This window comes from Mytilus californianus, unplaced genomic scaffold (genome assembly GCF_021869535.1).
Source record: "Mytilus californianus isolate M0D057914Y unplaced genomic scaffold, xbMytCali1.0.p SCAF_7, whole genome shotgun sequence".
NCBI classification, from domain to species: domain Eukaryota; kingdom Metazoa; phylum Mollusca; class Bivalvia; order Mytilida; family Mytilidae; genus Mytilus; species Mytilus californianus.
This window is the reverse complement of record NW_026262723.1, coordinates 28,330,939-28,345,907: the sequence shown is the minus strand read 5'-3', so window position 1 is coordinate 28,345,907 and position 14,969 is coordinate 28,330,939. Positions and strand designations below refer to the sequence as shown.

At 31.5% G+C, this 14,969-nt stretch overlaps 1 protein-coding gene across 5 annotated transcripts in view; it reads right to left on the bottom strand.

Annotated features, from left to right (window-relative positions):
* Positions 1–14,969, bottom strand: part of LOC127709656 (tubulin-specific chaperone D-like) — a 117,671-nt gene that overhangs the window by 51,620 nt on the left and 51,082 nt on the right. For 4 of the 5 annotated variants that reach the window (XM_052215268.1, XM_052215265.1, XM_052215266.1 and 1 more), the window contains exons 32-33: positions 13,053–13,142; positions 12,544–12,631 (exon numbers count right to left, since the gene is read on the bottom strand). In XM_052215268.1, coding sequence (XP_052071228.1) covers positions 12,544–12,631; positions 13,053–13,142 — 178 coding nt within the window. The remainder of the gene's footprint in view (positions 1–12,543; positions 12,632–13,052; positions 13,143–14,969) is intronic. The other variant, XM_052215269.1, reaches the window with a different exon arrangement.

Below are 14,969 nucleotides of genomic sequence, written 5' to 3'. Positions count from 1 at the left end.
TAATTTTAACAGATAATGGTTATTCTACTATTAACATTGTGCTCTCCTACTGGCTTTCCTGTTTTTGTAATTATATGAAGAAGTCTTCATTGAAAAACCTTCTAAAAAAACAAAGTGTTAGTGAGCACTGAAAAGTAAAGATTGCATTCATTGTGCAGTCGAAACTAAAAATAAAGCATTGCATTGTATTATGTATTGGATGGCAATGCTATGAATGATTTGGAGATTTCTTCCTTTGTAGATAATTATAGTTTGTTCAACTACATTTATGGAGTTAGGAATTCTAAATATACTAATAATATCCTGTCACTCAAAAACAACATTTCAGTGAGTGCTTGCATCTCATATATCCGAGAGTACTTAAGGATACTACCAAACTTTGGAGGTCTGCATCATATCCTAATCTTTTCTTGGATATTGACACAGATGGATTACTTCAAACTAAAAACCATGACAAATGTGATGATTTCTACTCTACAGTTGTCAATTTCCCATCTCTCATCAGTATAAACATGTCCTCTGCTCTATCTTATTGTGTTTACATATCTCAATTGCTTCTTCATTCTAGTGCATGTTCATGCTATAATGATCTCACTAGCAGAGAGATATGCTCCTTAGATTAAGGAAGTTCGCTCCTCTTGTTTTTGAATTTTTGCCAGATATTCGGAATCCTCTGGTTTTATTCATGTAGTGTCATTTAAATATTTTGCCCGCTTACCCCTACTTTTCTTTTCATTTTTTTATTACATATAGTTTCAAAAGCAATATTTGAAATCTTATAAAAATCCTTGTTACATGTGTTATTTTGTCATAGTTTTTGAAAGAAAAAAGGTGCCAATGTTAAATGTATGAAATTATAGTGAGAATTATTTCCCGCCAAATTTTAAATGGCTTATATCTTGAAAACAATCACACGGACCATCCATTTTTTTTCTGATTATTTAGTTCCTTTATTTATATACTATCAATTTATAACAATCTTTTAAAAAGCTTGTTATTTTGAAACATTGTAGCAAACATCCTTAACACTGTTACACCAGAATTATGAACAAAACGACTGCAATAGATACTACACAACTTAAACAGACACCATCAAACATTTGTTGACTAAAATGATATACCTGTGTCTCCACTCATTAGTGACACATTTTTTGCAGTCTTGGATCTTTAGATATAAAAATAGACATCTAATCTGTAATTTTACAGATGGTGTCCTATTCCTAATTATGACACTTTGCCTGATTGTGGATTCACATGGCGGGTAATGCATGTATTGCAGGAGACACCTACCTTTAAGAGTTCATGTAATTTTTTACTGTTTAAAAGTTACTTTCATTTTACTGTAAATGATTGAGTATACACAAAATTGATATGTAAACTATTTTCACCCAAAAGGTGAAAAAACGTTATGTATAAAATCAGCCATTTGAGTATACAGACAGATAAAAAGAATGTGCATATATAATTTGGATATCTGTCTGCATAATAATTAAATTGGCAACTCTACATCTCATAACTTTTGACAGCACAGGAATCAGTGACCTTTTTTTAAAAATGTTATAACCCAAACATTTGGCATATAATGCAAAAATAGGTCACATTTACACAGATATTTGCACAAATATGTTTTTAAAAAAACTCTGTTGTACCATCACATCTTTCAACTTCAGCATGCCACAATGTACATCATAATCTACTTCCCTTGTGTATATTTTCAATTGTAGTACTGATAATTGATATTTATTTGTAATCAATTATCTGTCAGTTAATAAAGTGTGTTGACAGTTGTTTAATACAACTCCAACATCACTATACAGAGTTATTTTAATGTGTATTTTCCCATTTAGGGAAAACTATACACAGTGAAGATTCAATCTACTTTTTTTTCATCAAATCGAAAAAAGTAAGTGACATGAAAAAAACCTGATACCATTAATAGTCAATTCAAATATAGCATTTCACAAAACTATATCATATTACTAACAAATATAAACATTAATCATAAATCTAAATCTCCCAATAAAGATAAAAGTGTAATCAATAGATAACGTTATCTGGCACAGTAACAGAATTCAATATTGTCATTTAAATTTTTATTTTTTACCTTAAACGGTTATCATACGTCTGTTGTAACTTCCTGGTAGCCTACATTTTGGAAATGTAAAGACAAATCTTTTTTTTCATATAACCAGCTGAGGTGATTTGCTTAATTGGGAGGTAGATATTTTTTCTAACTTTACTCCACAAATTTAATTTGAACATATTAACTTAAATCAATTAAGGCATTAAACATTTTATAATTAATCAAAATGTAAGCAAGGATAATGTTAAATATTTAACAAAAAATTTTGTTCTGATTTTTGAAGAAAACTATTCTGTTTACATTTATCATTTCTTCATGTATTTTAGACAAAATATTTCAAATTTGATAAAAAATAATTACACTTCCACTTGATTGAAAAATAGAAACTCTCTGTCAAGACTACAAAAGCATAGCTAAATATCTTGATTTCAATCTCTGAGTCTCAATATAAGAAGTTTATTGTCAAACTACTCCATCATATAACTTCTAGCATAACAATAGTTACTGGAGTGAGTGGTCTCAAAATGATACACCAACTATTCTTTATCAGGTTGCAAAACCTGTTCAAAATATCAGAATGTATTATTTTTACTTTATGTTTTTGTGTGGACAGAATATTTTGAGTTTTCTCTTAAAATGATAAGTTTATATTCAAGAAATATTATTATTTAGCTTGTTCCGGTGGTACGGGGATGGTTCTAACATAAAGTTAGCAAAAGATGGGAGACAACTCTAGAGATAATTTTTTTCTTTTCTGATTTTCATGCAGTATAATGTTCACTCCTGCCAAACTCTTATCTTAAACACACTTATCATTAGTACGTTGATATTGAGGTAAAATTTGATAGTTAAAATTATTCAAATTTTAGTAAAATAGTCATTCAAAAAAATCGAACATGATTGTCGTAACTTAAATGTGTAATGGTCGCGACGTTAACTATTAAATTTTCGAAGATGGTCGTAACCGACATGAAATGGTCGTCACTTTTGAAAGATGATTGTAACTTAAGTATAAAGACAAACTTTTATTGAAGTATTTTAAAATTACTGTGCACATATAACCATGTTAATAAACTCAGATGTCATATACGGTTTACTGCAAACAACATTTTTTGTTACTACTAGAACACACCCAGTGGGTTCGTGACTGAATTAAAGTATCTAATTATGGTTAAGCCTTTTTTTAGCCTGAATTTTTAGTATTGGTATTGTCATCTGATAAATTCATGCTGATTATAAGATGCACAGTTTTCTCTGCTTTCAAAACCTGTCAACTTATTTATTATTGGTAATATTGATTATTTGGAAAACAAAAGGTCCTGGAATGGTGTAATTTTAAATCAACATGATCAATACCATTGTCCTATATTAGTTATATATAAAGTTGAATTCTTTTGATTCGTTGTTTTTTTACCCCATGCCTGCTAACAATTTGGACCTCATTATTTTAGTATTATAGATGACCGTAACTTTGTGTTACGACCATCCACTTACCACCAGTGTGTTGAGGACCTCTGAAGAGACAGTTGTTGAAATAATCTGACCCCATTTTGCACTATGGTAATATTGGACTTTTTATTAAAATGAAAGTAATTTCTAAAGGTAACATTTCATTTCACTAAATTGTTTCCCATTTAATTGAAATAAAAATGTTGACCTTCATAAGTTCAGTTTAAACATATTTTGTTTGTAAAAGTAGCAAAAGGGATTTGACATAAATTATTACAATATTAATGACATCCTCTTTCAAAAAACTAGAGGCTCTAAAGAGCCTGTGTCGCTCACCTTGGTCTATGTGCATATTAAACAAAGGACACAGATGGATTCATGACAAAATTGTGTTTTGGTGATGGTGATGTGTTTTGGTGATGGTGATGTGTTTGTAGATCTTACTTTACTGAACATTCTTGCTCCTTACTATTATCTCTATCTATAATGAACTTGGCCCGGTAGATACAGTGGAAAATACTTTGTAAAAATTTACAAAAATTTACAAAATTTATGAAAATTGTAAAAAATTGACTATAAAGGGCAATAACTCCTTAAGGGGTCAATTGACAATTTTGGTCATGTTTGCCTTATTTGTAGATCTAACTTTGCTGTACATTATTGCTGTTTACAGTTTATCTCTATCTATAATAATATTCAAGATAATAACCGAAAGCTGCAAAATTTTCTTAAAAATTACCAATTCAGGGGCAGCAACCCAACAATGTGTTGCCTGATTGGTCTGAAAATTTCAGGGCAGATAGATCTTGACCTAATGAACAATTTTACCCCCATGTCAGATTTGCTCTAAATGCTTTGGTTTCAGAGATATGAGCCAAAAACTGCATTTTACCCTATGTACTATTTTTTAGCCATGTCGGCCATCTTGGTTCGCGGGCGGGGTCATCGGACACATTTTTTAAACTAGATACCCTAATGATGATTGTGGACAAGTTTGGTTAAATTTGTCTTAGTAGTTTCAGAGGAGAAGATTTTTGTAAAAAATTACAAAAATTTACGAAAAATGGTTAAAAATTTACTATAAAGGGCAATAACTCCTTAAGGGGTCAACTGACAATTTTGGTCAAGTTGACTTATTTGTAGATCTTACTTTGCTGAACATTATTGCTGTTTACAGTTTATCTCTATCTATAATAATATTCAAGATAATAACCAAAAACGGCAAAATTTCCTTAAAATTACCAATTCAGGGGCAGCAACCCAACAACGGGTTTCCTGATTGGTAAGAAAATTTCAGGATAGATAGATCTTGACCTAATGAACAATTTTAAACGCAACAGATTTGCTCTAAATGCTTTGGTTTCAGAGATATGAGCCAAAAACTGCATTTTACCCTATGTACTATTTTTTAGCCATGTCGGCCATCTTGGTTCACGGGCGGGGTCATCGGACACATTTTTTAAACAAGATACCCTAATGATGATTGTGGACAAGTTTGGTTAAATTTGTCTTAGTAGTTTCAGAGGAGAAGATTTTTGTAAAAGATAACAAAAATTTACGAAAAATGGTTAAAAATTTACTATAAAGGGCAATAACTCCTTAAGGGGTCAACTGACCATTTTGTTCATGTTGACTTATTTGTAGATCTTACTTTGCTGAACATTATTGCTGTTTACAGTTTATCTCTATCTATAATAATATTCAAGATGATAACCAAAAACGGCAAAATTTCCTTAAAATTACCAATTCAGGGGCAGCAACCCAACAACAGTTTGTCCGATTCATCTGAAAATTTCAGGGCAGATAGATCTTGACCTAATAAACAATTTTACCCCATGTCAGATTTGCTCTAAATGCTTTGGTTTCAGAGATATAAGCCAAAATCTACATTTTACCCCTATGTTCTATTTTTAGCCATGGCGGCCATCTTGGTTGGTTGGCCGGGTCACCGGACATATTTTTTAAACTAGATACCCCAATGATGATTGTGGCCAAGTTTGGTCAAATTTGGCCCAGTAGTTTCAGAGGAGAAGATTTTTGTAAAAGTTTACGGACGACGGATGACGGACGACGGACGCAGGACGACGGACGACGGACGCAAAGTGATGAGAAAAGCTCACTTGACCTTTCAGGCCAGGTGAGCTAAAAAGGGGGAGGGGATAATTTTGAATATCAGAACAGCACCATAGTAACAAAACTTATTCTGAATCCTTCCAGAACACGCCTGTCAAGTTACATACATGTGAATTTTCTGGGGGGAGTTAAAATCTCTTCAAGCCTCTTACGTTATACAATAGATGTCATTCCCTGATATATCGATTTTGTGTCACAGATGAAGAATTGTTTTTCAAAAATAACAAAGGCATAAGTTTGACATTTATATTGTAAAGGCAAAAAAATAATGGTTATGATATTATCTTTCAACTAGAGGCTCTCAAGAGCCTGTGTCTCTCACCTTATCTACTGTTGTTTTGTGAAATCATGTAGAATAAGGTTAAAATCATTATTAATAGTATTAGATACCCTAATAATGATTGAGGCCAAGTTTGGTTTAATTTGGCCCAGTAGTTAAATTAAAAGCAGGTCATCCAATTGTAGTCTTACAATAGTTACTGAAAACCCCTTATCATTATTTAAATTAGCTTCAAGTTGTGACCATTTGAAATTGTTTTTTTTACAATTTTCCCTTAGACTTCTATAGTAAACCCCTATGTTCTATTCTTAGCCATGGCGGCCATGTTGGTTGGATGACAGGGTCATTGGATACATTTTTCAATCAAGATACCCTATTGAAAATTGTGGCTAAGTTTATTTCTATTTGGCCCAGTAGATTAAGTGGAGAAGATTTTTTTAAAAGATAACAAAAATTTACGAAAAATTGTTAAAAATTGACTATAAAGGGCAATAACTCCTTAAGGGGTCAATTAACAATTTTATTCATATTGACCTATTTGTAGATACTACTTTGCTGAACATTATTGCTGTTTACAGTTTATTTCTATCTATAATAATATTCAAGATAATAACCAAAAACTGCAAAATTTCCTTAAAATTACCAATTCAGGGGCAGCAACCCAACAACAGGTTGTCTGAGTCGTCTGAAAATTTCAGGGCAGATAGATCTCAACCTGATAAACATTTTTAGCCCCACATCAGATTTGCTCTAAATGCTTTAGTTTCAGAGATATAATCCAAAAACTGCATTTTACCCTATGTTCTATTTTTAGCCATGTCGGCCATGTTGGTTGACAGGCAGGGTCATCAGACACATTTTTTAAACTAAATACCCTAATGATGGTTGTGGCCGAGTTTGGTTAAATTTTGCCCAGTAGTTTCAGAGGAGAAGATTTTTGTAAAAGTTAACAGACAACAACGACAACGAATTGGCAACTCTGTCACATGTGTGTTACAATTTAATTCAATGGTTCTTGAAAAGAATCCTTGGAAGCAATTACAGGTACCATATGATCCTCAAAAATGTGCAAATCAATACTGTGAACATAAAGCATGCAAGCTATAAAGGTTCATATCAAATTTCCTTTCCAAGAACCATAAAGATTTCCCATAAAAATGTGTAAACCGACAAATAAACAAGAAAGCACACAATGAAATGTCTTGAATGGTTAAATTGTAAGTCTTAGAGAAAAGGTTAAAATACAAATATAACATAAAATTAACATGATCACTGATCCATAGAAATGAGGTCACCACAGATGAGTAGTGCCAGTCTGACATTTACACCTTACAAATGTTCCATACACTAAATAGAGTTGATCTATCGCTCATCAAAGCTAAACAAGAGGCTCATGAGAGCCTGATATTGCTCACCTGTAATTTCAGTTTCAGCCATTTGACTTATTTGTAGATCTTACTTTGCTGAACAATTTTGTCATTTACACTTTCTCTCTTTCTATAATAATATTAAAGATAATACTTGTAATGCTCTTACTGCTTTAGTTTTTGAGATGAAAAAAACTTCTTTAGATCCCTATGTTCTATTTTTAGAAACTGCCGCCATGCTTTTTAATGGATCAAATCCCCGAATACAACCTAGAAACTAGATAACCTAAGGAACATCCAATTAAAGTTTTTAAGTATTTGGCCAAGTAGTTTCAGAGAAGAAGATTTTTGAAAAAGTAATTAGACTTTCACAAAAAATGTAAAAAAAACGTTTTAAGGGCAATCACTCCTTAAGGGGTCAATTGACTATTTTGATCATATTGACTTATTTGTAGATCTTACTTAGCTGAACATATATTGCCATTCATACTTTCAATCTATCTACTTTAATATTAAAGAAAATAACCAAAAACAGTAAAATTTAATAAAAATAAATTATTCCCAACAGCAAACTCCCTTTCACTTTTGCTCTAACTGCTGTAGTTTTTGAGATATAAGCCAAACACTGCTTTTTACCCCTATGTTTTATTTTTAGCCATGGCGGCCATGTTTGTTGATGGATCAAAACTTCAGATACACTTTATAAACTAAATACCCTAAGGAACATTCAGTTAAAGTTTGAAGGTATTTGGCCCAGTAGTTTAAGAGGAGAAGATTCTGTAAATAGTTTACGAGGACGACAGACGACAACAGACGCCAAGTGATGGCATAAGCTCACATGGCCCTTTGGGTCAGGTGTGCTAAAAATGGACTCAAACATAAAACATTACATAGACCAATGAAAGAATAAAATGAGGTGTCTGAAATATCAAACTTTACACAAATAGTTGTTTTGTCACAGCCGATTGTAAAATCTATGTCTTGTGCTCTGAGGGGGCTAGACATATTACCTGGCCCTACTTACACTGTTGCAGGTTGGGGAAAGTCAAGCACTCATGAACAAATTTAACCCCATCAATTCTAAATGTGCTTGTTCTTAGCCACAAGCCTGTAATCCAGTGTTTGTTGTTATTTGCTACCTGAAATAATCTTTTTTGTTGAATCGTAGTATAAATGAGGCAATTGTAAAACACTTTTGAATCTTTCCATTTTTAGTCATCCTGTGACCTTCTGTAGCTTAGTATACCAAGTCAGGAGCCTCTGGCCTTTGTTAGTCTTGTATGTTTTTTTTTATTTTAGTTCCTTTATATGTTTTGCAGTTTAGTGTGACGTCCATTTTCACTGAACCAGTACACAATTTTATTTAGGGGCCAGCTGAGGACCACCTCCTGGTGCAGGATTTTCTCGCTGCGTTGAAGACCAATTGGTGGCCGTCCGCTATTATCTGCTCTTTGGTCGGGTTGTTGTCTCTTTGACATATTCCCCATTTCCATTCTCAATTTTATTTTCATGTATATAGAAAAAATTAGTATATGTTTTGTTAACTGTTGAAGTTGTAATTGAAATATTTGTCTTTAATGGATTGTTGTGTCACTCAGACAATCAATTCCATATCTCCTTATTCTTATAATTCTTATCATAAGTAACAACTTAAGGTAACCACTGATTAGGTTGTCTATTTTTAGATCATGGCTTCCAGTAAACAAGTCTCATGTGAACCATGTCATAGAGGGAAAGTAAACACTGCAGCTGATATCTGGTGTTATAACTGTGAAGAAGGATTATGCACAACATGTTCAGGTCAGCACAAAAGATTTAACCATACTTGTGATCACAAGACCATTGATATCAAAAGCTATAAACCTTCAAATCACTCCATCAAAACAGAATGTGACAAACATAATCAACAGCTCAACTTGTACTGCCCCATTCATTTAATACCTTGCTGCGATGAATGTATTTCAACCCACCATTCAAAATGCACAGGAATAGAAAGTTTAGCAAGTGTAGCCCAGGAAGCCAAGATAGAACAATCAAAAGCATCTGTAGAAAAAGATATACAGTCCATCTTACTTTTACTAAATAAAATGGCTAATGAAAAATTAAGAAACATGATAAAAGGAAAAAAACAACACAACAGCATTAAGGAATCATTTAATAAAATTCGAGATGAAATCAATAAACATTTAGACCACCTAGAGATTAAGCTATACAAAGAGGTAGATACTGTATGGAGTCAAGAAAAATCAAATTTAACAGGTTTGATAACTGAAATTGAAGAAAAAAAGAAAAACTTACTGGAAATAGAAGATGATTTGCTTGCAGTCACAGTAAACAGATCAAAACTTCAATCATTTCTAAGGATGTATCAGATTGAACAAAAAGTACATCAATATCGATATGCTGTAGATATAGAAAATGATGAGATGGCCAGTGAAGTTGACATCAAAATAGAGCAAAATGATAAAATAGTAAAATTACTTAGTGAATTGCAATCACTGAAGTCATTTGGAGAAGTGAAGGTTGTTAAAAGTAAAATATCCATGAGCAGAGAAATGGGTGTGAGCAGGGAACCACAAGTACCATTACAAAAACAAACCAACATAAACAACATGACAATGAATATTGAGTCAAAGATGGAGATCAACTTCAATAATTATATTAGTGACATGATTTGTCTGATGGATGGAAGAGTTATAGTAGTGGCAGGGTATGGTAAAGTTAACCTACTTACTTCTGATGGCAAATTTCAAAAACAATTACCTATACCTGGTATAGCCTATAGTGTGACACAGATCAATCAGGATACTATTGCCATAACTTTTTCTCTAGAGTGCGCCATTAGGATCTTTAACATGGAGAATGAAACAGTTACCAAAGTCACATTAGGCAAACAATGCTCTGGTTTAGCATGCTCTAAAAAGTCCCTGGCTGTAAGTTTGACAAAGAGAAAAATCCGTTTTATTGACTTGGAAGGAAATACACTGAGGTCAATAAAAGTTGAGAGTAAATCCAAACTGAATCACCTTGTTTACTGTAATGACAGAGTAATCTATAGTGACTATAGTGGTAAAGCAGTATACTGTTATGATGAATCAGGTAAACAGATCTGGCAATATAACCAGGATTTAGAAGGACCTGAGGGACTTTGTTCAGATACTTATGGTAACATTATTGTAGCAGACTTTAGTTCTAATAGAATAATAGTAATATCAAAAGATGGAAAGGATAGTAAAACACTGTTCAGAAGAGAAGATGGATTGGAGTATATGAGGTATATTTGTTATAAAAATAATGAATCTTATGGTATTATATTTTGTGACAACAGAGCCAAAAACCTATTAAAATTCAATCTTACTTATGAATAGATTTATAGATAAACATTCAAATGATAGTAATTGTCAATGAAACTACAATATCCTCTAACTTTTAAACTGTAAATAAATCTTATGTATGAAGATATGTGAAGAATTGAATTTACATGAGAATTTAAGTATGGATAATTAATTAAATGGAATCTGAAGTGGTTACAATTTAAAATAAATCTGTATGTCAGAATCAAATTTTTCTGTTTGAAAATTCTTACTGTACAAGTTGCAAAAGAGAAATATAAACTGTATAATTTTGATTGTAGCTAATAGACATATATATATTTTCCAATTACTAAAATGTGTCTGGTTTTGTATGTAGATGTTGATGTTTCTAGATTTTATTTCTTACAAAAAGTGTATTATGTTGACATAAGAATATTAATTATCTGTAGCGAAAATATAAATACACTCTTTTGCTGGATATCTAATTTAACCAGCTTTACTGATTTTAATGTTGAAAGTCTTAAAAGATCAAGGTACTTTAACAATTACAATAGAAACTTTTCAAAATTCAATGATCCATGAAAATAAGGTCAAAGTTAGATTTATTCTGTAAACCAAAAATAGTTTATTTATTATATCATGAAAACTCAAAAACATTGACAAAGGAAATATGAAAATGAGGCCAAAGTCAGATCATTCTATATTATTACATTGGTAGCATTGAATTACATTGATTTCCCAGTCAAATAAAAACCGATAATTTCACATGTGAAATAAACGTGGTTATTTCACTCTCTGACGTCATACAACAATAGGCGTTGTCAAGACGTCGATAACGTCGGATCAAAACAAATTGTGAGTTCGTAGAAAAAAGATATAGTTCCTTACATTTTCTACATTAATTTCATTAAAAAAAGCCATTTGCCAATGTAATAAAAAGAATAACTAATCAAAGAATTCAAATATCGAAAAATATTCAACTCGTGACCGAACAACACTGATAATTAACTCATGCGCTACGCGCATTCGTGAATTAATGTGTTGTTCGGTCACTCGTTGAATATTTTTCTCTATTTGAATTCTTCGATTAGTTATTCTATAATTTCTAATTTTAAGTAAACTTGAACTTGATCACTTAACAAAAATTTTAACCTGAGAAATCTCATTTTTCCCATAATTGAATTTCTGTGTTCAGTAAATGTGTTATCTTAGTCAAAACCATTCTTTGAAAATAGATATAAAAAGATCAAATCATAATGACCATTAGTGTGTTAACTGTACCTCTAAGGTCCTTATGATATTTTTTTACAATTTGCAGATCATAGATCTACAGATTATTCCTATGTTAAAAGGTTCTGAATTAATCATTCAATAAAATTCGAGAAGAAAACAATAAACGTTTAGACCACCTAGAGACAAAGCTATTCAAAGAGGTAGATACTGTATGGATTCAAGAAAAATCAAATTTAACAGGTTTACTAACTGAAATTGAAGAAAAAAGAAAAACTTAATGGAAAAAGAAGATGATTGGCACAACTTTTTGGAATTTTAGGTCCTCAATGGTCTTCAACTTTGTACTTGTTTGGCTTTATAACTATTTTGATCTGAGCATCACTGATGAGTCTTATGTATACGAAACGCGCGTCTGGTGTATTAAATTATAATCCTGGTACCTTTGATAACTATTTAGGTCCGACTTATTTCCTAAAATTTCAACATCCATCTCCTGTGCATAGCTTGTTAATGTAATATATAGTTTGTGTTGTTAGATATTTTTATAATGATATAAGGTACATATTTATTTTTGAAATATTCATTTCCTTGACACTATTATCTAATTATTTTCTTTTGTATATGTCTCTGCCATATTATTCATCCATTTTGATTCTCGTTGTGACCTTCAAGTAAAGTACTTACCCTTGGGTATTTATGACAGACTAAAATAAGTAACTGTGTCAATGATTTCTTTCTTGTAGCTTCACCAAAATGCAGTAATCCACAAAATCTACAGTAAGAAGTACAAGTATATCATTTTCTTTTTTGCTAACAATTTAAAACAAAGATAAAAGCATAAATTATCCCCTAGAAAACCTAAGAACCTAGATAAATGCTTTTACATCTTCAAATTTGGTTAATTTCTTAATGTTGTGTATTGCAATTTATCAATTTATTGAAATAGCTCTTTGGTATTTTTTGCCTCTCTTGATTTCTTAATTTCTTTTCAATATGATATTTTATTATTTTATTTTCATGTTATTTTCTTTTGTTTTTTTATCATATAAATGATGAAAAAAAAGTGGTTCTGTGAATCTTCTCCTTTTTATCACTAGGCTCTTTTCTAACCAAAGAATCCAATCCAGATATATCCTCATAGCAGGAACAGGTTCTAGTTTGTTAATAATTTTACCAATCTATAAATAGCTTACACGTCAGCACTGGCCATAAGTTTATGTGGATCTCCACTCCGTAAAATTTCCTTCTTTGTTAATTCAAAAATATCTATAGGAAATGTGTTGCTGAAAAAAATGTAGAGATTCATCACAAATTAAAATTTATAATACATTTCTGCTCCTTTCCATGAAGTACACTCAAAAGTGCTTCAAACATAAGACAGCCTTACATGTACATGAGAACAGATTCAAGATACTGTAAATTCAGAAATTATTGCGAGGTTTTTATTTATGCGAATAATGCAACTGGGTGAGTATCACAATAATAAGAACTCCCATTATGATATCTGATGCATATATATGCATGCAGATTTTTTTTAAATCGCAATAATTAATCTCGCATTGGTGTCCATTCTTAAACAATCGCAATAATAAATGCACCCAATAATTTGTGAATTTACAGTTACTGAAATCTCCCTGTATATTATATCATTATATCACATTATTTGCACAGAAGATCAAAAGCATTTTTGATGAATAGTTTGATGGTGAATAATATTTCTTAAGCCCATAGCATTAATGAAATGCTATAATTGTAAAAACAAAATATAATAAATCCTGATATTGTGATGCCACTTTTCATTGGGAGATATTCACAGTCAATTCAAAAGTTGTGCAAGCATAAATAATGTTCTTAAAATTATTTAAATATTCTATTCTGAGCATTTTAAAAGAAGTAAATTAGAACTGTGTTTAAGGATGTTTGCTACTCTATTTCAAAATAACAAGCTTTTTAAAAGACTGTTTTAAATTCATAGTATATAAATTAAGAAAGTAAAAAAGCAGAAAAAAATGAAGGACTAGTGTGCTTGTTTTTGAGATAGAAGCCATTGAAAATTTGGCGGGAAATAATTCTCTCTAGATTTTTTGTACATTTAACATTGGCACCTTTTTTCTTTCAAAAACAATGAAAATATAACAAGGATTTATAAGATTTTCAAAGATGACATTTTGAACTATAAGTAATCAAATTATGGAAAGAAAAGAAGGGGTTAGTGGGCAAAATTTTTAATGGCACTACATGGATAAAACTTGCAATCACTCAAAAACAGATTCCAAATATCTTGCAATCACTCAAAAACAACAGGAGCGAACATCCTTAAAGAGTAACCACTGTCAATTAAAGATACAGTGAATCTTCTCAAAACTGGCCGCCCTTAGGATCACCTAAAACAGCCGGTTTTGGGAGGTAGCCAATTTGTTGAAAATTGAAATGACCAAGAGCTACTTCCCTTTAATATGTGTGTTTGAGTATACGGGAAAATGTATTTAACCTTAATCAAAATATATGTTTTCCTCTGTGAATTTTAGTTTTGTATATTATATGTATCATCAAATACTACTACAACTTCTATTTCATCTTATTTTATTTATTTATTTTGCAGACCTGCCAACGTTTGAAAATCCCCATGGGGGATTTTGTGCGCGATAAGATTTTTAAGGGTTACAATTTTTTGCAGCGTTTCTGTGTGCACTGTTTTTTACTCTTGCAATAGTCTAATATCTCTTCTTTTTCTTATTTTATACTGATGATGTGCTAGTAAGCCTTGATTTCTTGTATTTGCATGATTCTTGTACTTATTAATTGGCAAAATAACTTAATAGAGAAAAATAGCCTCAAAATATAAAAGATACAAAGTGAAGACCCTCCTCCTTTTTCACCCTCCAAAGACCTTCTCATCTTTGCATCATGCCTCAAAAGACCTAAACCTAAATGTCCTAAAGATAGAAGGATGAAGACAGATCTTGAGTTAGTCTCAGTATTAATGAGAAAATGGATAAAATTTGAGTTATCTTTCTTTGTGCTCAGAGGTGCTCCTATGGGCGGAGGCTTACACACAGTAGAAGTGAAAACAATATGGCATCGATTTTAAATCAGAACTGGACAGAAAC